The sequence below is a fragment of the Camelus ferus genome, chromosome 6 (assembly GCF_009834535.1).
Source record: "Camelus ferus isolate YT-003-E chromosome 6, BCGSAC_Cfer_1.0, whole genome shotgun sequence".
Taxonomy (NCBI): Eukaryota; Metazoa; Chordata; class Mammalia; order Artiodactyla; family Camelidae; genus Camelus; species Camelus ferus.
In genome coordinates this window covers 7,604,420-7,628,691 of record NC_045701.1, presented here as the reverse complement: position 1 = coordinate 7,628,691, position 24,272 = coordinate 7,604,420, and the positions used below count along the sequence as shown (strand labels likewise).

General features: G+C 43.4%; 1 protein-coding gene across 5 annotated transcripts in view; it reads right to left on the bottom strand.

Annotated features, from left to right (window-relative positions):
* RORA (RAR related orphan receptor A) overlaps positions 1-24,272 on the bottom strand; it is a 696,960-nt gene that overhangs the window by 76,086 nt on the left and 596,602 nt on the right. Inside the window, exon 1 of one of the 5 annotated variants that reach the window (XM_032481053.1) lies at positions 17,910-18,081. The exons of the other annotated variants lie outside the window; for them this stretch is intronic. Within the exon in view, the coding sequence (XP_032336944.1) occupies positions 17,910-17,940 (31 nt within the window). The 5' untranslated portion in view covers positions 17,941-18,081. Of the gene's footprint in view, positions 1-17,909; positions 18,082-24,272 lie in introns of those variants that run through there. 5 annotated transcript variants of the gene reach the window in all.

Here is a 24,272-nt window from a genome sequence, read left to right as displayed (position 1 = left end):
GATGAAATTCAGAAATCCATTTCACCCTGCTCCACACAGAGGAAACACCTTAAAAATGACAGGCTTAGACTACGTGTTTCTGTTTACAGCAGAGGGCTGGATCGCGCAGAAATAGAAGCCGCTTGTGTTATATGCTGAGAAATGTCATCAAAGTGCCCCTTCCGTCAGCCTCTATCGGACTAGACCCATGTTTTTGGGCACCGACAAAGGCCTCTGTTAAAATGTCAATGTGCGTCAGCTGAGAGAAGACTGGATGAAGTCATTATCCCGACTTCAGATCTGTGTGCACGAGGTGTGCCATCCCCATGCGAACACAATGGGGGCGGCATTAATCACAACGCCTATTCAGTGTCTTCTGTGTGCTAAGCACCTGCTATCGGTGAGACGTCATAGAAAGCACCTTTTCCGAGTTACTTCCTACTTTCCCAAACCCATGTGAGGTCAATATTATTATTTTTGACTTTACGGTTGATAAAACTGCGGTGTTGATAGGTTACGCGACTTGCCTAAGATTCTCCAGCTGGTCTGTCACATTTCTGGGACTTAAAACTCATATACGGGGAATATTTTCCAAATCCACACTTACACCTAGGCCAAGTTTCTTGTATTCCTTCCTCATTCAGTTTCCACATGTCACCTGGAAGAGCCGGGAGAGAATGGAAGACAAGATGGAAACACTGAGTTTGGGGAGAGGGAAGCGGAGGCGGCGCGGAGACGGGCACTACCACCGAGCTTCTTGTGGTGCGGGCAGCTCCGCCGTCGGCTGCTGAGCCAGGAGACAACCGAGAGCCCGAGATAGGAGCTGACGGATTTTGAAAACACAGTCAGTGTGCTCAGGTCGTCCTTACCTACAGCCAGAACCTTTAGCAAAGAGCTAAAAAAGTGCACAGAAAATATTAAATCTTAGAGGAACTTCCTGTACCTATAACAGTATTACCATGTTTTCTGATTCACTTTCTTCTGCCTTCCCCCTAGCTCATTTAGAAGTCAATGTTAAAAAAAGAGAGAGAGAGATAGAGAGACATAAAGATTACTACTATGATGTAGTTACGGCCTTGCACGCATACTTGATGCATATAAAAGCCTTTAGTTTCCCTACCTTGAGGTCACAGATTCAATCTGGTGTTTGTGAAGTGGTGCCATGAAGGAATTGATACTAAACAAAAATATGTGTTAAATGACAGTGAAAAATCCCAAAGCCTGGGGTCTAGAGAACATTTTCAGTACTGTGAGTGTATTATTTCCAAAAAGGATACTAGAATGCCCCCACCTTTTAGTAAGCTTTTTCTCAAAGTGCAACATCCACACAGAAATAGGCCGAAGTTATAAATGTAATAAGCTTGATAAATTTCACTCTCAGACCAAGCCCCCAGCCCCCAAAAATGCCTTTTGGTTTTTAAGAGTTTTCTAGGCCTGGGTCAAAACCACTGAATCCTGCAAAACTTAAGGTATAACATTTCCTATTTTAAGTTCAGTTAGCAGGAATATGCTAGAAATTTAATAAAATGCAATGCCAAAAAGAGCCATTTTACTTCAAAGAGGATGAATTATCTTAGAAATTTGGAGGAAGTCTTGTTTTCTTTCTAACCGCAAAGTGGCAGGCAGTTAATTTTCCAACCCTTCATACAAAGGTGAGGGCTCCACCTTCCCCACCGCCTTGCTAAACAGAGAGGTCGCCATCTTTGTTCCCTCTCCCTCCACTCCCACTCCCACCATCCCTCCCATCATCACTGTGTGTTGTTCTGAAATGAGGCCCTCTCACCCTCCTTAGCCCGCTTGATTTTGGGCAGATCCAAGAGGAAATGAGGTGCTCGTTCCTAGCTCTGGGCCATTGCACAACCTCTGTTTACACAGCGAGTGCATTTCAGCCTAACCTTTAACTGGCTAATAAGACCATGCCAGGAGCGAGGTATCCAGATACCCTGACCCTGATCTGGCTCTGGGGCCACCCACTCTTAGTTATGAGAGTCAGGAGCAAGACCCTGGCAATGCAGGATGTGCCAAAAAGCATTTGCTCCCATGCTACTGACAGCTTGGTGATCAGAAACCAAATGGAATCAAGACCTGCATGCCCCTTGTTTGATAACAACAAAGAGGTCGATGGCCCAGCTACAAAGGGCAATGTAAATGTCTGTGTGTTGGATGCCAACAAAGCGATTATAAAATTAAGGACCAGTATTTGAGCACTGCTTTCTAACTGCACATTATTTTTCACAAGAAGTTTCAGGGAAGGTTGGACTTTCATATATTTAATTAGTATAATGGAACTGATTCTGCCAAGTGCATCTGAAGTTAGTCAAAGGCTTGCCTTCTTGTCACATTCTAGATGTGTTATCTGGGCAGAACTCCTCTCTCTTGGAGAAGGTCTAAGGGGACGTGAATGACGACGCTCGGTGAAGGTACCCACCACTTGGGTGGTGGCAGGACCCCAAAGGCGTTCCATCGCCACACACAGCAACAAAATTCCCCAAAGCACCCACACTAGTGGCAAAAATCTCCCAGCTACCAGGAGTTGGAACAGCTCTGGAAGTTGTACCAGTCGTATAAACTATTTTTTCCTTAGTGGAAGTCCAGACTGAAAAGACAAACAGCAGTAATTTACTACTACTTTTTCTAATGTGGGTTCACTTGATTAACGATAAAAATCGTAAAGCCTCCAAAAACCACGATTTTATGCCAATCCTCTGTTTTATTAAAAAAGAAAACAACAAAAATGTAGCCATCAGCGATGGTCTCCCGTGGTCATTAAAGAAGACGACACTATAAAGAAACTGGGCTTTAGAAAATTTATTCTTGAATTCGTCTTTGAAAAAAGTGCTTAGTTTAATACATAACTCATGGTCCATCACATAAATCTGCCTAAAATTAAAGTCTCTTCTACTGTTTACCTTGTGTTTTGTCACAAAATTGTCTTTGTCTCCTAGAGGAAACTGTAGAGAGCAGTTCTCAAACTTTCGGTGTCTGGATTGTTTCATGCTCTTAAAAGAGCCTCTGTTTATGTGGGCTATGTATCAAAAATTATTGTACAAGGAAGGAAAACTGAGAACATTTAATGATGTTTGTTTATAATTAATTTTAAAACAACAGTGATACATTCATTATATATTAACATAGAGCATTTTAATGAAAAATTAATAAATTTTCAAAACAAAAAGGTTAATGAGAAAATGCCATGATTTTTGCTTCTTTAATCTCTGGCTTAATAGAAGACAGGCAGATTCAGTCAGTTGTGTCCTTTTAGTTGAAGTATGTGAAGAAAATCTGGCCTCACACAAATACGCAGCTGGAAAAGGGAGGAGCCTTTTAACAGCCTTTTCAGAGAATTTTGGATTTTCTTCTTTGATACTACACCAAAAGTCAACAAGCGGTAGTTTCATAAAGGTTAGCTGGAATATGGAACCTAAAACCTTATCAGTAATTTTTTGGACTTGGTTAAATTCAAATATACTGGTCTACTTCGTTCTTTGAATGAATCTTTTACACACATGCATATTTTTACAATAGCATGCATTGGTCATTTGGAAACTATTCATTCAATGAGTTATGTAGCTCTTCCAGATGTTGACATATTGCATTACCAAATTTCATTACCAAATGTGATTATATCAAGCAATCACATTCATTGATACCACCACCTACATCATCAGAATATTGCATCTATTTATTTATGTTATTGAAGTATAGTTGATTTACAATGTTGCATTAATTTCAGGTTAACAGCAAAGTGATTCAGTTTTGTATATATTTATATTCGTTTTCATATTCATGGTTTATTATAAGATAATGAATATAGTTCTCTGGGCTATATAGTAAGACATTATTGTTTATCTGTCTTATACATAGTAGCTTATATCTGCTAATCTCAAATTCCTAATTTATCCCTGCCGGGAGAAAGTTCTTTATATATTGAGATGCTGTCAAGTTCATGGATTGGGATACAAGTGTTTCAAAATTCTAATATTTGCCTGAAAGCTTGAACTTACTGGCAGTAAATACTGTCAACTATTTTTCTTGAAATGATGGGCGGACTTGGTTCCTTTTTGAGAAAACCCATGACATATACCTCCGTCTAAAGAACCACCGTCAGTCGCTCTAGTAAGCAAAATGGCATTCCATTCAAAAAGCAGCTTGTTCAGCTCTTAACTCAAACAGCGGCCCGAGTACTTTTCCCTGGAGATAACCACCCTCCTTCGGTGGGGAGCAGAGTGCTTTGTGTGCTTTCTCTCTGCTTCCCATTTTGTCAAAAAGACTTGTACTCCAGGGTCAAAATTTAATAAGCTTCATAATTTTTACTGCTTCATCAGGACAGTAATGGACTTGGTAATGTTTTGTTACCAGCAAGTCCATAGTCATAGCGAACATGAGCACTGCCTTGATTCCCGCCAAGGTGCCAGGAGTTCTACCCACCAAAGCTTTGGCGCTATTCACGCTGACGGTCCACACAGTAAGGAGGGGAAATCGTGCGTTAGTTTTACTCAAATAGTTTTAATCTCTTGGGACCCCTCAAAGGGCCTTGGGGACCCCTGGGAGGGGGCAGATCACAGGAGGAGGACCACTGCTGCAGAGGACAGTACCCGTATAAATCCACCCTCTAATCTGTTCAATGCTTGTGCCTTTGTAGGCTTCACGTAAAGAAGATTTAAAAGGTTTATTTCTGTCTCCACATTCCTGCCCTCCCCACTTAAAAAAAATTCCATTGTGGCAATTCAACATAAACTGTATATACAGAACAAAGACATTGCAGTACTCTGGATTTCATCCGCATTTTCCTCCCTAACAAAGAAAGCTACTCGAACAAGCTATTGGGGAAGACTACCATGAGCTACAGGAAATACGACATGCTCAGTCCGCCCTCAATCCCATCTAACTCCCAACCCTCCCAACCCTTTCACTTTGGGGGTCTTTTGGATTAGCTCTTAGTAGTGTCCTCAGAAATAATTGGGTGTCCTAATTCAGCCACATGCAAATTAATGCTCCCCTAAAGAGGCCTTATTATAATTTCCAACCCTTGATGTCTACATAATCCCCTATAGTTCTTTAACTTCTTGCTTTCGAACTTCTGTTTACCGATGCACTACTTTTGTCAGCTCAGTACAGCATCAATTAGCAACATAGTTGTGTTTATCAGGTCTCACTAGAGCGCTGAGAACGCTGCTTTGTATTTATTAATGACTACACAGAGCACTACTATTTTTCAATCGCATTTAAAAATGAGTAAATTACTGAAGACGAACTATAAAAGAATTTCAAATTTCAAAGGCAAGCAAAAAAAAAAGCACATTATTTCAAACCACCCATAATGCTTGCATGGTTAATTTTATTTCCAATTTAATAACAAGAGAGGAGGGGAGGGAGTCAAATCCAGACTCTTCTTCCTGTTCTGCTTTTGGCATTCTGGAGTATACGCCATTTGACTTAGACAACTGAGGCAGAGAGCTGGTGATTAATTAAGAGCCAGTTTAACAGGTCTAAATTTCATTATCTCACGCACCTCTTAAGTAATGCACACCTGATTCAGCAAAAATCCACCCACAAGACTAATTTAAAAAAAAAATTAAAAGCAAGCAAGAGAGAGAGAAAGAGAGCGGAAAGTATAACTCCACAAACTTAGGTCCAGTTTTATGTCAAGCATAATTCAAAACAACCAACTTGAAATGTATCCAATTTGCACTCTCTTATTTTGTGAATAATTCCCTGCACTCTATTCCGTGAACTTAGAGCTGCCGGCGCGCTGGAACAGAATTCACTACTTAAGGAAATGAGAGAGACCAATCTCTCCTGTGATGAATCTTTCCTAACCAAACTTAGAGTGATGGGGAGCAACCACAGAGCTCATTTGCCCTCCTTTTATATTCCTGGTCATTTATGAAATGAAGACGCTGATCTGCAAAAATCACTTTGCATTCAAGAAAGAGCTCTGGGAGCTCCCCCTGAGCATCTGGCTAAGAGGCAGAAACATACCTCGGTGCACTTCCTTTGTCTTGCGCTCCCTCTTTGATGTGCAAGTCACTGGCGGAGTAAGCTGTGATCGCTTTGATGTTGAACTTCTAGACTTTATTGTTACTAGCATGCCTACAAGGAGAGCTGTCAGTCATTTCTTACATCTGAACAACCATGTTTCTTCACGGCACCTCTTTTACAAGCATCAATCCTTAAGTACATGTTTTTGCATTTCTGCTGATTAGCACACTATCTTTGTTGGGGGAGGGATGTGCTCAAATGTAACTACAGCACCCACATTTTCTGTAAACACCCTGAGGCGTCATCAGATGGCTGGTAACCAACCCTCTTCCACAAGAGAAGCTTGAGAGTAAAACATATTTCTACCAAATGAAAACATTCTGAAAACACTCGAGCCATCTTAACAGTCAAAATGAGGAGTTTAGCCAATATTTCCCCTAAGCAGCCATTGAAATCACATGCAAACTCCCAAGCCACTTTAAAAGGGATTCTGAATGCAGCAGTAGGGGGCTGAGAAAGTCTGCCAAAACTTTGAGACATCTTAACTCATATTAAACAACTTTGTTTCTCTGCAGTGGTGGAAACAAAACACTTCTGTTCCACATGATTATGCCTGTGATAGAAACATTGCTTTTGAAATAGATTTCTGCCAAACCAATTATTTTGTTAAACAGTATCATTTTCAGAAGGTGCTTGCTATCACGAACACAACTTAAGTCACAGGAAGATGGCGTTCCCTAATTTTACGTCTAAGGCGAACATATGGATGCATATCAACGTGTGTCCTATTTCTTAAATATACACGTGTAAAGTCGCCAATATGCTCATCCTAAAAAAACAAAAAAAAAACAAAAAAAGAAACTCTGTTGAAAAACACACGGCTCTAATTTCGTTTACTAGCTACCATCAGATTGACTTTTCAAACTCCTTTATCACTTCTGGAACTGCTGAGTATTATCAAACCCCATTGGGAGATTTCACACAAAAAAAAGGAAATAAAGTTAAGGTGCTTGCATCACACCATGCTAGTTTATAACGAACTGCTATCTTCCTGAATAAATGTTTCAATAAAACCCAAGTTCTTACAGACACAAGGGCTCAAATGAGGAAGTACAAGGATATTTTCATGGAAGAGCTCAGCTCTGTAGTTTTCTTTTATAAGCTGGAAACACAGGAGACACACTGTTTCTGCTTACAACTGCAAACAATAAATTGGGAGTTGCTCAGTTTCTTCAGCTTTCTGGCCTGGAATATTTAGTAAGGAATAAAATTACTGTAGAGTGCAATGGTTAAGACTATTCCAGGGTTTCCATTTTTAAGCAACCTCCCGACCCCTAGCTGCCTCGGTTTTAACTCAACCATCAAAAATGGAAAAGGCTTTGGGCTAGAATTTGATAAATAAGGTACAACTGTAATGTACCAGAACTAAGTCTGGGCATATTTATTATTTAACGAAATTTTTCTTATTCTTAAAGTTATTTAAATAATTGGCAAAAAGTAATCACCTCTTTCTCCCTTGAATTTTCACTCCCAAAAGGAACTGATCAGCTGATTGAGGCAGCTACAGCAATTAGAGGATGAGACAAGAAACCAGACCTTTTCTTTTTCCCTTCTTTCCTTCCTTCCTTGTTCTTTTCTTTTATTGAAGTACAGTCAGTTTACAATGTTGTGTCAATTTCTGTTGTACAGCCTAATGGTTCAGTCATACATGTACATATATATATTATTTTTCATATTCTTTTTCATCATAGGTTACTGCAAGATATTGAATATAGTTCCCTGTGCTACATAGTAGAAATGTTGTTTATCTATTTTATACACAGTAGTTAGTACCTGCTAATCTTGAACTCCTAATTTATCCCTTCCAACCCCCTTTCCCCTCCAGTAACCATAAGTTTGTTTTCTATGTGAGAAGGTTGAGGATTTCTGTTGTTGTTGTTTTATTTTTCTGTTTTGTTATCATTATTTTTTTGGTGGGAGCAGGTCCATTTATTTATTTTAACGGAGGTACTGGGGATTGAACCCAGGACCTCATGCATGCTAAGCATGCACTCTTTCTTGGAGCTATACCCTCCCCTCAGACCTTTTTCTGTTTTAAGAGAAACATTTTCATAAAATGGGAAAGCTGGAGAAACTCACGCTGGCTATCAGGTCTAACCCTCTAGTTTTACAAATGGGGAAAGTGAGCAATCGAGGCAACCTGACAATTGTTGAGTAACAGATGTGGGACGAGAACCCACGTCTTCTCCCACCCTACACAGGGGGGTTTCTGCCATCCAGTGCTGTGACCCTGTGCTGGAGATGGGTGACTCACATGTAAAGTAAGGGTGTTGGACTTCAGAGGTTTCTCAAACAGAACCATCTGGACAGCTTTCAAAAATTACCAATATACTTGAGACCCATCTCAGACCAATAAAATCAGAGCATCTAAGAGTGAAGCCTGGGCTTGTGTTTTTCCGAAAGCTCTCTGGAGAGTCTTATGTGCAGACCAGGCTGAGGACTAAGAGACCAGATAACCTCTAAACTCCCTCCTGGGTCTACTGCAGAACGTTCGCCACCGGTTCGAAAGAATTCTTGGATTTCATTCCCTGCTGTTCATCCATCAGGCCATCAGCACTTCTAAGCCATTACAATCTTTATGTTGGCCGAGCTGCTGTCACTCTCTGCATTTATCTAGTTCATCTATATGTGTACGTAGGTATTATCTACCTCCTCCCACCAGAACACAGCCTGGCAGAGACGAGAGATGGAGTCTGCTGTGTTTGCCCCCAAAGAACCCAGCAACACATCTGCTCCAATGATGGGTCATGGTACTGCCATTTTCCAAAGAAGAAGGGGGCTGAAGTGGTGGTGTAGAAGGGGGTCGGCCCTCGTCGGCATCAGCCAGAGCAGCTCCACTTTTGTCTGTTTCACCAGACTCGACTCAAGTTGCACGAAGGCAGTGCTGCGCCGGCCTCGTTCAGACTGCGCCACGTGGGCAGATACACACCAAGCTCTGAGAAATGCCATCTCGTAAGTAGGAAACATTCACAAGCTTGCAGGGCTCTAAAACCTGGACTTTGTTGCTGAAAAAAGGCAACAAAGAAAAGGCATCACTGTTTCCGCTAGAGTTGGCCTTGACGTCCGAGGCACAGTCCCCAGCCTGCCCCCACTGGGTCGCCTCAGGGGCTCACTGAGGGCTAGAAGGCCAGATCTGTCTTGGGCAAGATTTATGCAGAAAAGGAATACAGCGCTGGGAAAGCATCCCAGGCACCTCCAGCACCAAAGCAGCCTCAGGGTCCTCTCCTTTTTGGGACATTTGGGGTAACAGGTTAGATGTCTGCCCATTTCTTCCTACACACGATAGAAAGGCCAGAAATAATCCGAAGAATATCTCAAATGTGTTAGTAACATCCAAACAAGAGCGGACACTGCTCACGGTGGGCACTTCTCCCACTTTAAAAGGAGACTGCAGTGGACCCGAAGGAAGGCTCGTGGTCACCTTAATATCACTGACCTTGTGAGCTTCCTTCCCTCCCTAGTTAAGAGGAGAGGGAGGGTTGGACCAGAGCAGCAGATTCTAAGCCTGCCAGATCCTCAGTCACCAAGGTGAGCGTTGACCAATTCAAATTCTTTGACCTCCCCCCAGACCATCAGAATCAGGATCTGTGCAGGTGGTGACGCACAGAGATCGGGCATTTATGTTTTAAACACTTCCTGGCTGACTGTGAAGATCAGTGACATTTGGGAACCACTGAGAGGTCAGAGGACCCCGCAGCCTGTCCAAGCTCCGATAGGCAAGGAGGAGGTTTCACAGAGGGACCGCAGGGGACCATCTGAATTGGAAACACCCGGAACACCTTGTGACTACTTGCCTTTCTGGGTCAGGAAGGCTAGACAGACAGAATCAGGGTCTCCCCGGGGGGGACCCAGGAATCTGCCTTTGTAACTCTCCGGTTTATGGGTTGCCCTCCAGAGTTTCAGAACCACCGCTTAGGCAGGATTTGAGAGCTAACCTATGGCTTATTTGGAAGGAAATCATGTTCACACGTAAATATAAGGATTAACTTTATCCAATTACATTAACAATTTTGTAACAGCGTGTTACAAAATCTCCTTTGTTTTAAATGGCACGGAGCTCACAGAAACTACAAACATAAGCTCAATAGTCTTGAAGCATCCTTCTCTGGTTAAGCGTGGCTGCCAATTTCTCAGTGCATTTCTTTAAATGCTGATTCATGGCTTAAGAGACACAGTTGGGAGCAAGGCGTCTTTGTTCTATTATAAAAGCACACAGGTGGGACCCAAATAACCCAGCACACAGTAGGCACTTAATAAGTATTTGCTGAAACAAATTTATTTAGTTATTTATACCCAGTGTTCTATAGAAGATTTGACTGCAGAGAAATAAAAGAAGAAAAGAACCCCAACAACTGAAAAATGAAAATAAGATTCTGTGAAAAAGAGAGTATTTCTCATGTGGTGGAAGAGTCACACTTCTGGGTGGTGCAGTTTGAAAAACGGTTTGCTTCAATAACTGATCTGAACCCTAACCACAAGTCTTCACTTCTGAACCACTACCTTAGTTCTATGATGAAAAGGTTTAAGCAGCAGGTTTTCCTGGCTTTTTTATTTCCCCCTTCCTTGTTTTTCACTTAAAGATGCAATTTCATCTTTCCGGCAGGAACAAGTAAGCACTGTCCTCCTTTAAAATCTGGTGATTACATGTCATTATTATCACCCTGGTTATTCTGGCTCAGCTCAGAAGGCTCGACTTCTTGAGCAATGCAAAATTCATGTAAACCTCCATTCTTCTTTCTCCCGTAGCATCAGTGACAAATGATATTTTGAAAAAGGAAGAGCAATACTAATTTATTTGATTCCCATGCAAAAATCAGATTGTGTCATGATTGTTTCACACTTGACCTATCACCGAAACCTAAGCACACAATTCACCAGTGTTATCTATTTATCCTAAAAGTTACACAAACAGATGCTTATCTCCACCTCGTGCAGTGTTTTAAAGTATCAGCGACATAATGTTCAAAAAACCCGTGTAACATGTACTTGATTTCTTCGGCAAATTGTGTATACCTAAGTGAATAAAATGGTCTCACCATTAAGTCTGCATAAACCAGGGGGTTAATAGTTGTGCATCCGTTTAAAAATTGTCTTCTTGCCAGAAAGAGCTATGGTAGTTTACACCTTTCTAAAGGTTCACTTAAAAAAAAAAAAAGCTTTAGATTTAAAAAGGGAAAATGCTGAATTTCTCTGATCAAAATGACCGATAATCTGTTTTTAAAAATATTTGAGGGCAGAGGAATAAAATTGAGGTTGAAACTCTAAAAAAAAATTTACAAGGATTACCACGAAGGTCATCATTGTTTACTCACAAACCAAATCTCACTTATTCAAATTTCATATGGAGCCAAAGAGAATTTATACATCAGTTTTAATCTAGCTTAAGTTAAAAAAAAAAATTCCCTTATTTCCTTCCAAGCAAACTTTTAAAATTCATTATCTCCTCACAGATACATTTCTAATAACCATGCAAAACAGTAAGTCACAGTTTTGAATCTGATGTAGAACGCCTCACAGCAATCGAGAAAATAACTCAACCTTTGACCTTCTCCACTAGCCTGATGGGAAATTCACTGGCACCATTAAAGCTTCTCCCTTTCCACGCGTACCTAACCACTAGAGGGCAGTCTTATCTCAGCGCTGATACTACTTTGGAGGAAAACTCATAAATGCTTCTCATGTTCCTTTAATTATTTTTTTCAACATCTTTGATTTTCTTGGATATTTAATAATCAACTTCAGTTCACCCAAAAGTATTCCTAACTAGGTCAAAAGTCCACTTTCACAAATTACAATGGTATTACAAAGGCTGGCCGTGAGATGGCTTTAAAGATACAGCCTAGCTTACGTAGCTTAAAAAAATTTAAACAAAATTTAAAATCTTTACTACCTGGTGGGTTGAGACGGATCCGATTCAATCACACCACAACAAGGACTTGGGTTCTACTTTTGGTACAAAAATTTCAAGAGGTTCTAGACAAACTGAAGGATGTCTGAGGAAGAAACACACTTCAAGATTGTGGGAAGGCTGACCCTGAAGAGAACAGAGTGGAGAAGGACGGCCAAGACTGACGGGGGTGTGTGTGCTTCATACTTAGTCTTCAAATAACTGATGCTCTTTCATATGAAGGATGGATTAAATGTGTTGTACCCAGACCCAAAAGAAAGGCTCAGACTCAAGGGATTAAAAGTACAAAAGAGAAGTTTATGCTTCATATAAGAAGAATTTTCTTATTCAGGATAGAATAAGCTTCCTTGAGCGAGAGTGAGCTCCCCATCATGGGAGGTGTTCAAGCATAACCAGACAACCATTTGGCAGGAATGCTGTGGAGAGGAACCAAAGCCAATAGGGCGTGCATCTGAATGACATTTTAGGTTTCTTCTCTCCCTGAGACTCTATGAAATGATGTTCATTTTCTTGAGGCAAATACAACTCAATCCAGTTGCCAGAGAAATAAACCCCCATCAAGGGAGAAATGAGCTTTTGCAGATCTATCTCCTCGGAAACTTTGACTCGTCGTGTGATTTTCTAAAAGACAACAGATTTCTCAAGAATACGCCCATGATCATGCCCCGTAGCTGTCATGGAAACAAGCAGGACAGCACTCAAGCCCAAGGATTCATGAGCTTTCTAGCCACAGAGGGACATTAAATTTAGAAGACGCATTTGTGATACTCCCTTTGCCTACAGATACGTGGAACACATAGAGATAAGACTCTAGCTCAATTCTATCATAATGGAGATAGGTTACACAGGTTAGCTGCACCTCATGGTACATTCCATATTCTTTAGGAAAGTGACGCTTACATTTCACCCAGACCCTCTTACAACAAGCGGACTTAATGAAAATCATGGACGAAGAGAGCTAATGGTAAGCAAATAAGAATAACCCCATTTGTACCAAATTGATTTTATTAAATAGTAATTTAAAGATATTAGGCTCAGCAAAGCATTACATAATTGAATCTATTTTTTTCCCCTTATAAATGCCAGAGTTATAATTTCCACTAACTAGAGACAAAGTTAGATCCGGGACATGGTCACAGCTTCCTCCAGGGGAGGCAGCATGAAGACAGTAGAAATTAGGGCTCTAGTCCTGGCTTCACCGTGTTAACAGCTGGACGAGCTTGGCTGTGACACATAACCCCTGCGAGCTGCAACTAAAAACCATGACGGTGCCAGTGACTTTTCAGGGAGGGTTACATGAGACAAGAATGTTTGCAAGCCGTACAGCAAAAAAACAAATATAGATGAACATCCTTTCTCTATTTATTTACGAAATGCCAGGTAAACTTCAGAGGCAATGAAATCAAACACGAAAAGGGAAATCACTGGCAGACCTAGGGAAGAGGTTTGACGTTACCTTTTATACAAAGATTTTTAAAGTCATCAATGCTATTTACTTATAATATGGCGAGGGCAAACAAATGTCATTTAAAAAAGAAAATCCAGGAACAAAAGATTTCAACTTTCTTGCCTTTTGATAGCACTCTGACAGTGCACAGGAAAACCATGTTTCATCATGTCACAGACAACCCTGACAGATACAAACAGCTCTGACTGCAAATCTCTAAGTCCATGACTCAAAGGCTGGTGTGGCAGGGAGGTATCCTCAGCAGAGGAGCCAGAGGAGGGAGAGAAAACTGGTAAATCATTCCTCAAAGGGTCAATATGTGGTCTCTGAGATAGTATCAAATGTGAATTCACACCTGTGTTGTCACTGGTGGCCCTCTCCAAATGACCATTATGTTTTAAAGCAGAGAAACATAAACACAGTGTAGCTGCTAGTTCCAGGCACTGAATTATGGTTTTTAAAATGGGTAAATATGAAATATACAGGTTAAGGCAGCCTTGAGTTCTTATTAATAAACACTGAATATTTACAAGCCATGCCAAAAACATTGCTACGACAAAGTATTCATAGACTGTGTTCCACACAAGGGGTTTTATTCATCATTAAAAAAATTTAAGAGAATTTTAAGAAAACTCGACTCTACATCTAGAACGCTTGCTATCTACATATCTATCTATCCATCCAGTAACTTTTTCTCCTAGTAAATGGTCATTTGAATATACTATTTTCTTAGGTGCCCCAGAGCAAGTTACAAAGTGGCTGGGTATTCTTGCAGGTGCTCTGAAATTATCTGCTTGCTGACCTCATCCATTTTATTGTGATTCACTTCGCTGAGAGGGAAAGGCAAGAGAAAAAGGAGTCTAGTGAGAACTACTAATATATTTACTGATATATCTACTAAGTATTAAAACAAACCTAAGATTTAAATCATATATATATATATATTTTTTTTAAAAGGACTATGTCCATTTAGAAATTGTATTATTTTATAACTGGGCAGCATTAATGAAATTATATGGTATTCAATTCAAACCAAGGGCAAAGTGGTTTAGAGTATATTGCTTTGCATTAAGTGATGTGATTGAAATATATAAAAATCAAGAGGCTGCTCTCGAAAATGGTACTTCTAAAATTCCTCCACTTTATACAGGGTCCGAACCCCTCACCCCTTCCCAGCCCCAGGGACAAATGGATCCAGAGAGCCTCTGCGTCTGCAGAAGAACCGACCTCTCCTCTCACTCTGCTCACTGCGACAGCCATTTGGGTTTTCTCTTTTCAAGATCCAGCCATCAACCGCTCCCAACACTACCCATCAAAGGTCACAAAAATGGAACTAAAAAATCCCAGCTAAGGAATGAATACCAGTGACACAGGGCTTAAAATAAGACGAGGCATAAAATTCAAATGTCGTTTGGTGAGGGCCAAATTCTTCAAAACTGTAACATAACATTTATTAGAGTTGGCAATACTCCTAATCACCCACATAGACAGTATTTTCAGAGGGGTAACGTGCCTTGTATTTGCACATGAATCGTGCTGGAGGAAGAATCTGTTATGGGACGGACATTCCCCTTAAGCGTCCCTTCATGCTCAGCTCCATTTACACGCACACAGGCTGAGCACTCCTAGGAAGCAGAGGGGTGTCTCATCTGTGGAAACTGGTGAAGCGCTCGCGTTTCCTTTCAGCACTGGCTGCCGCCTGACATTTGGCCAAAGCACTTTTATGATGGGCAGAACAAGTGCTCCCCTGATTATAAATGTTATCACTGGCTCTCTCTGTTTGCCCAAGAAGCAATCCAAACGGCACTGGAATTCCGTTGTTAATTAAACTAAAAACAAAACTGAAGGATGAGACGAGCGTTGCTCAAATGAAGATTTATTACGTCTAAGCATGAACCCACTTTAAGCCTAAACTTATCTGACAACGAACGCAGAGGAAGGATTTTCTTCTTTGGAGAGTTCAAAAGGCCTGATTTAATGATGTTTAAAAAACATAAGGAAATCAGCCAACAAAGGGAATGTTTCTCTTTTATGGTGGCTTGTTCCCTCCTCCCCCGGCCACATGCATACACATACCAAAAAGCTGTATTGTAAAGAGTGTTTCTGTTTTGTAAGGAAAAATCTAATTATACCAGCTCGTTCTCATATGGAACCAATTTAACTATTAAAACTGAGAGGCGATAGGGAAGTATTTAATATGATTCTGGCCAGTTTTTTTTCCCCCTTAAATCTGATATGGAAATATTTATAGTATTCTTTGTTTGCTCACAACTATTTTTCTTCAGTTTAAATGTGCTCCAAAGCAAGATAATGCCATCCAGACACAAGGTATTATGATACTGGGGAAGAAATATTCTAATTGTCCAGATGCACCTCCCTCTCTCTCACAGCTGAGATTATAGAAAAACTGCATTGCCAGGACTTCTGAGATACTTTTCTCAAAGCACAATACTACGAATCTATTATCTTTTGGCAGCCAGAGGTCACTCCAAGACAAACATGTGGGCTTTGGGGGGATATGGTGATTCTATTACTAAGGGATATAATATGGAACTTCACCTTGTACTAATTAAGAGAGACAAAAGCAAAAGCCTATGTACCTGGAAACAACAAAATTAAGTTAAACTATTACAAGGCACCTTCCTTACTGTCCGGTGGTTACTGTTCTTTAAGGGAAACAGTCTTAGCTTCCCACACTTCCCCAATCAACACCAACTATACTAATAAAATAGAATAAGACTAGCATTAATGCCGCCCCAAATCTACTTCACAACTTAAAGGGGGAAAAAATGGAACAAAATGTCAACTACAAAGGCTATCCAAGTCGTTTTACTCTCACAGAATTAATGAACCGCAGGAAATAGCATAAAAGTTTTTTGAGGGGGACGGGAGGACCATAAATTTCTTTTATGTAAGAAGTCGGTAAGAAAATCTTAAAATCATTTTGGAAAGACAAAAAAAGTTAAGTGCTTAAGACCGAGGATCACGGGGAGGTCTCCTCCCCTTTATCGGTTGCATATTCTCAAAATGATTAATTCCACTTCCCGCAAACCCGGGGGAAAAAAATTGCTGTGGGGACGTCGAATAGTAAGATTTCATCTCAAGCAGCTCATCTTGGCGTCCAGCGGGTTTCGGCCTGTTAATAATTAATAAAAGCGATGCCACCCAATCTCTAGCGAAGAAAGGCAAAGCTCGGTGATCCGAAAGTAAACCCAGGGCAGATACCGAAGTGGTGTCCTTCATCCAGGATTACAACAAACCCTCAGCCTAGCAAACGTTTAACAAGCGCCCGGCGCCAGCACCGAGGGGCTGAACCCACAGGGCAGTCTGGGTCTGCAAAAATGCTGCGCATTAGGGTAGCCCTGTCCACCGCAAACAGATGGGGCTCTAAATCCCCACTCCCAGCGGCCGGGTCTGCGAAGCCGCTCGGGCAGATTATCTACCCGGAGGAACCTGCTGGCGCACAAGCGGACGGCGGGCTGAGTTTCTCCCGGGCTGCTTGCGCGTCTCGGCTCCTCCGGGTCGCGCAGGCGACTTCCTGCACACCTCCAAACTTTGGCTTTCCCATTAGAAACTTCCCTGACTTGCCATGGTTCCTTTCCTCCTCACCTGGGAGGACTTGAAGCCAGTCCTCTCTCCAACCAGTCCCTCCTGCCATCCCGCCACCAGCCTGGCTAGGGACTTCGGATCAGGGCGGAAGGCCGGGCGAGGAGGTTTGGCGGAGGCTTGGCAGCGACTAGCCCGAGCCCGCCGGCCCGCACAGTCGTCTAACCTCCGTCACTGCTCGCGAAGCTTGTGGGCAGAGAAGTTGCCTCCCCACATCCACCACAACCCGAAGTATCAAGCAGGGGTGCGCGACGGCTGCGGGCGGCAGCCGAGGGAGTCTTGGCACGCTCCAGAAGCCCGTCTCGCTCGGGCCCGGGCGCTTTCGGAAGTGGCCGGGGCGGCACGCAGCGCGGACCCGACGCACTTCCCCGGCCAGCGGCCGCCTGGGCGCTCGGGGCTGCCGGGCCGCCGAAGGGGGAGGGCGCAAGGCCCGGGGCGCTGACCAGTCCCCAGGGATGACACCGCGCCCGCGCGCAAGCTCGGCCCAGCCGGGCCGCGGCGCCTTCTCTGCGTAGGCCGGAGCGGTCCGGGGTGCGGGCCCGGGGGATCCGCCGCGGGCTCCCCCGGCTTCCTCCGAGCTCCCCAGACCCTCCCCTGCTGGCCAGAAGCGCGACGACTCCTAGGAAACTTTGTTCGGGAGCCCCGCCGGGTGCCAAGCGGACCCGGGCGATTGACAGGAGCCGGAGGGGGCATAAGCAGGGGGTCCATCCCCTGCGCCTTTGCCCCCAACAGGATGCAGGCGGATCCCGCGGCCGGGCGCACGGGGCGCCGCTGCGGGGGCCTAAAAAGCCCCGGCGGGGCTCCCGTGCCCAGCCCCGGGCAGTACGTGCGCTCGGGCAGGCGCGCCCACCCCTCCCCCTGCGCGCCCGCCTCCCCGCCCCCCGGAGCAGCCAGCCCACCCGGCCCCGGCGGGGCGCCCCGGCTCACCTTTCATCGCTGCGATCACAAAATACATCATTTAAGCCGCGGTGCGGAGTGCGCAGGGAGAGCGGATGGTCCGACCCCGGAGCCCCCTCTGCCGCCGCCGCGCCGCCGCCGCCCGAGCCACAGCAGCAGCTGCAGCAGCTGCCCGCCCGCCGAGAGCCATCCCGAGCCATAAGAGGCTCCATGTGACCGGCTGACATCACGGCCTTCGCTCTGTTTACACCGCGCCCCTCCGCTTCCTCCCCGGGCGGGAGGCGGGCGGCGGGAGGCGGGCGCGCCCCAGCACTGCGCCCCGCCCCGCCCCCGCGGGCAGGTGAGCGGCCGCGGCTCCCGGGCGCACCCCGGCCGGCGCTGCCCTCCCGCGCCCCCGGCCCGCCCGGGCCCCCAGCCTTCTGCCCGCCTCCCTGGGCACCTGTGGCCGCCCGGGCGCTTTCTGCCGGTAGCGCCCCGCAGATCGCGCGTCTGGCTACTTTCTCCCCACTACCCCGTGGGCAAGAGGGGCGCAACCCGACGCTACTTTTCTGCTCCCTTCCAGGATTCCCCAGAGGTGATACATGCGCCAACTCGTTGGCGGAAAAGAGTTGTTTGTTCGGTCTGGGTGGCTGTAGTCACCCTCATTTCCCACTTCCCAGGTGGCCCCAGCTCTTTTCGGAAGGTAGAGCCCCCTCCAGGGCCGTGGAGAACGCAGCCACCCGGACTGTTCCCGGAGTGAGGTGGGCGCCTCCTCAGCCTCTCCTGAGAGACGGCCTGGGAAGGAGGAACTCCGCCCACCCAGACATGGATAACCTTCATCACACCAACATCTAAGGTCCCGGTTTACATTTGTCCCTTCCCCCGGGACCACTGTTACCTGGAAGGAGAACAAATACTGCGTGTGAATCACCTAAATGAACTCCAGTTGCCAGCCGATTTGAGCCACGAATTTTCTAGGCTCTTCCATCTCCAGCAATCTCTCCAGAGGGCCCATATACAAGGCTTTAGTTTTTCACACCCTAAAAATTGGATGTTGTGGTACTTTGGACAGGGCGGGAAAAAAAACTCCAACCACCTCTAAAGGTCAACTTTGTGAATTTTAACTTGCAACTAAAACACACTTCCCTCCAAACTTTGAAGCTTAATGCTTTTTACTGGCCTGATGGAAACTTCAATCACATTGTTATTATCAGACGAAACTCTTTACTATGAATTTCATATACTTACATACCCAGAGTCTGCATTCTTTAAAATTTCGGCAGGCTTGTCTACAGTATTGAACATAGCAGAGAAGATGATCAAAAGCCAAGTTCGCTACCTACTCTTGTTCCTTCACACAGTTTCAATTCTGCTTTCTTTTCTGACGGCCTGTGTTTCCGTTTACAACTTAAAGTATTAGACGGTTATTCTTTGTTGCATTCATGGTAATTTAAACAAGGAAAGTCCTCGCATTTTCCCCCGTATAACTGAGTTGTTCTCGCCTCTGATTTGGGCTGTAATTTAAAACACATGGAGACAGTCAGCACCGGAAAAGCTAGGATTCAGACACTTCCACCCCCGCACCCAACGTCAAGGCAAAATTTACAGAGTACGCTGACTTAGAAGGTCAAAAAATTCATCGTACCTTAAATCAAGCCATAGATTTATAAAAGTCTGATTTAAGCTAAAGTCATTCTAACACAGTTTTTAAAGTTTTTTTTTTTATCAAATAAAACCACAAAAATAAGAAATCATCAAAGTGTGAAGCCAAGACCTACCCATGTTAACTCAGCTGTCCAGCCGTAGCAAAATGGACAAGAGTTTCCAAAGAATTAAACATACCCACTGTGATGTTTACAATTATGAAATTAAATCATGCCACGTTCCCATGATGCAACTGCATCTCCTAGTGAAGCAACGCTCCTCAGTGACATTGACACGATCCTTCTTATTTGGTTCCTGAATTCCCTTGTCCTAACGACTTTAACAAGGAAGGGCAATGCACAGCTGTCCTGGTGGTAGGTCCCAGGTACAATTTCCTTTCCTTTGAAAGAATGGAAGAACGTCAGAGGCTGCATGTTTATAGGGACTTTCTTCCATCCTCACTGCAAATGAATCCAGATATACAACTCTGGAAATTCAGTGTTCCTTTAAAACAGTACCCTGCTTTAGAAAATAACACTCTGAAAATGACCAAATCCATTAGCTCCAGCCTGCCTGTCAGACATCTGACTCCAAGGTAAATAGTCTTACATTACTAGTAATCGGTATTTATTTCCAGACCATTTCAAATGAAATCGGTAATCGGGAATGACATGTAATGTGACATGTGCTCCTGCAATTACTAGTGGTAGAACCATTCATCCTATAGATGTGTCCCCAACAGGAATATAATCTCAGAATATTTATTTGGCATATTTACACATTTATTCAACAAAGACATTCCAAGGATAGTGGAATACTGACCTTACCCTTTAGAAATGTATTTCATTCTCACCCTACCACTAATGAGCAACAGAATTTCAGATATTAAGTCTTAGCCCTCCTGGGTGGCGAGGTGCTATTTGTAATCCATGCCTCTATTAAATGTTTTTTGTTTTTTTCATTTTTAACACGCCTTTTAACCCAGGGTATATTATTGTTCTTTATATTAACATTAAGCTCTTGGGAAACATTGAAAGTAAAAATGAGAGTTTTTTTTTTTAAAACTTGTTGAAATAAAAATTTTGTACAGAATTATGTCCTCAACCAAGTAAACCAGTCGGGAATGAAAGGATCCGTCTTTCACTTCAATACTACCAAACTGGAGACATAAATAATGCACACTTTAGGGCACACTTTTACCAACTATACATTAAAATGTAAGAATAATTATTTGGATTCCATTAAACACATGCTCATGGAGTACTTACTCTGGGGAAAAAACAGGGTTAAGCAATATACTCTTTCCATTTGAAAACTTTTCACCAAGTGCGCTAAAAAAGTTTAAAATAATACTGCTTCCATGAAGATAATTAAACAGGATGGGAATTCTTTACCATGAATGGGATTATATTACATTAATCTCAACTCAAATGTTTCCGTTGGCTAATCTCTGAAAAAGAAGGTACACTGCATACTTATAAACAGATGTGATTCAATTTGGAGTCCTCCAGAGACAGCCCCACACGGTGTCCCTATGAACAGGGTTTCACGTTGGATCTGTCATTTAGTAAGGAAGTGAAGAGACACTTCTGATGCCAGGCTGTTACAAAGCACCTATGACAAAAGCCTGCTGTATTTCTGCAGGGGTCTAGACTGGAATATAATCAGTAAATCGGCACCAATCTCCCCACTTTCAGAGGGTAAAGAGATGACACTTGACTTTACAAAGGTATGTTCAGTTTTCCACCAAACAGAACCTGATCTCAGGTACGCCACACGGAATCACACATGGAGTGCTGCTGGGGAGAATGGCAAAACGATGTGGGCAAACTTATCCAGAATTGGCGAGCAGCTCCTGGTACCAGGATGTTTTCAAAGTTGGCTGACGCACGTGAGACAGAGCATTTTGGCTCTGAGGTTCTGTCTCGCCCCGGCCCTGATTCTCTCTCCCCAGTGTGTGGCAGCTTGCTAATTCAATTAACGTCTTTCTAGCTGAACAAGAAAGGGATCAGTGAAAGGTTAATGTGGTCCTGGGCAGCTTGATTCAGCTGAATCCTTAGCCGCCATGGCATTGTGATCTGTAGGAGTTGGGCCATTCAGGCCGACACGAAGCCAGGGGACTAGGTCTCCTATCGACAGACAGGGTCAGATCTAGATAATTCTAAGTAAGATTACTTGGGAAGCTACGGAGAAGGCACAAACTTACCTACAACAGATCACAGCCTTACTTAACTGAGTCTGGAAGAAGCCAGTATCTCACAAACATTTATAAACAGAATGAAAGAATATGAAAATGAATATACACACACACACACACACACACACACACACACACACACACATACACATGAATGACTGGGACATGGTCCTGTACGCCAGAAATTGACACATTATAACTGACAGTACTTCAATTAAAAAAAAGTTTATATAAATGGAATAAATAATACTGGTAAGGCCGGACACCAAGGCCACAGAAGGTCCCCCTACCTATGTGTGTTAAGGGGGAGGGGATGAACAGATTAATATAACCTGTCTGTTTTATTCATGATTTTAAAGCAGATATAGATACAGATTTAAATGTACACGTATGTATGCATATATGTAGTCCGTGAAACACAGTGAAATAAACGGTATTTTGATGGCGAGAGACATCTTCAATTTTTCACACACACACATAAATATATATTTCACACTATCAGCCACATTTACTGAACACTTATTCTGTGCCTGGCTCTATACTGGAGAATCAAACAAGAACAAGACAGCAGGCCTGATCTTGAGGAGCTTCCTAATCAGTTGACCTTGGCTCTGAAAACTCTATGCAGAAGTCAGTCCCCTGAGTCAGCCTGAACTCTGCGGAAGAACGGCAGTGTCCAGCTGCTCGCTGAAAAGATGTCTGCCCAGCACGTCACCCCTCACAGTCGACAGACGGCTGCAAACCATTAGTGTGGCTGTTAGTGTAATGGACGTTGGAGGTGACCGATCTGGTTGGACTGAGACAATGGTGAAAGAATTCAGAGTCTTCTGGAACCACGTATCTCATACATCTATTAGGAAACTCAAGAACTGGCCGATGTTTTGTAACCTTCACAAGGAGGGAAAGGGTAACGTTCACAGGTATTCAGACCTGAGCGACCTCCCCAGGATAGGTAGGTGGCAGGTGTCTCATTACACACACACGCACCTGCCAAGGTGGCAAGGAAGGCACATCAGAGGCCAGAGGGCCCTCCATCCCAGGTGTTCCTCCGAGATGTCCTTGCCCCGCTCCCACAGTTGGCAGTGGGACAGGCAATGATGATTTTTTTTTTAGTTAAAGGAATATGGGGAATAGAAGTGAACTCAGAACCTGGAGCCCTGGGTTCAAGTTTCACACCTGTCACTAGCTTTCTGTGTCACCTTGGGCAAGTCATTTCCCCTCCTAGGACATCAGCCCTCTGAGAATGAAGGAATGGAAACAGACCTCAAGGGGCTCCTGCCACTCCACCACCCATGACTACTTTCAGGATCACAGCCCACCCGCTTCTCAGAAACCCCCTCATCCCTTTCTCTTGGCTGCACCATGTGCACTTCCTACTTCAAGGAGCCTTCCTTGTTCCACTGAACCCCACGGTATCATCCAAAGAGCTCTGGCACTAGACAAAACTGGGCTCAAAACTAACCTTCATCCTACTCACTAGCTGAGAGATCTTGAGCAAACATTTGTTTCCTCATATGTGAAACAAGGAGAGTAGAGCCTCGGAGGGACGCTGGGAGGATTCAACAATTTCAAAAAGGAACAGAGTGATTATCTCTTAGTAGGCTTACAAGTGGAAATACCTTCACCACTCCCACACTGTTATACACACAGATCCTGTGCGTGGCAAAAATTATTGACCTTAATAGAGATGTGCTGAAATGACTATCAGCGTGCACTTTGATGAGCTTTCTACAATTTTGACATCTGTGTGTGTGTGTGCATAACAAGCATTTATTAAGTACCTGTTAACTATTGGGAATACAAAGATCAATAAAAATTAATTACCCCTTGGCCTAAGGGGCCTCGTTGTTTTCATGTCTCATTTTCTATAAGAGTACAACTTTTTTTAATGCCTTATTTCCTATAAGAATGCAAATGCCCATCCAAGTGAACAATGAAAACATCTTCGGTGCATTACCCTTCGATGGGAAAAGGAGAGGAGAGGAAGAAGATTCAGATGTCAGACCTTCCCTCAAGGGGCTTGCAATCTTGTAGGAAAATGAATGCAGTGCTTATTAAGCAAGGCAGAATGTGACACACACTCGAAGTATTTCAGGACTAAGGTGCTACGTAAGCCAAAAGTAGGAGAGGTTACTTTGTGCAGGGTTAATCTTAAACTTTAGGAGCAGAAGGACTTCACAGAGGATGTACCATCTGAACTAGACCTTGAAGGACAAATCGAATCCTAGTGGACAGAGAAAGGAATAAAGGGCATCTTAGGAGGACAGCAGAACACAGATAAAAGCAAGAGACAGAAAATGCATTTTTAACTTAAGGAACAACTAGTAGTGATGGTTTAAGACTAACACGAAGTACATACAGACGAGGAGGGGAGAAAGCTCCTAGCGTGGGTTGAAACTATTTCTTTTGCTTTCCTCTGAAGTGCCTAGCACAGAGCTTTGCAAACTATACACATTCAGAGAATGAGTTTTGGAAAAAATAATTGAATAATTTTTGGAAAAAATAACTGTGCTTTAGAAAATAAACCTCTTTGCAGCTTGCCTATTTCATAGTCTTACTGTAAGGATTAATAG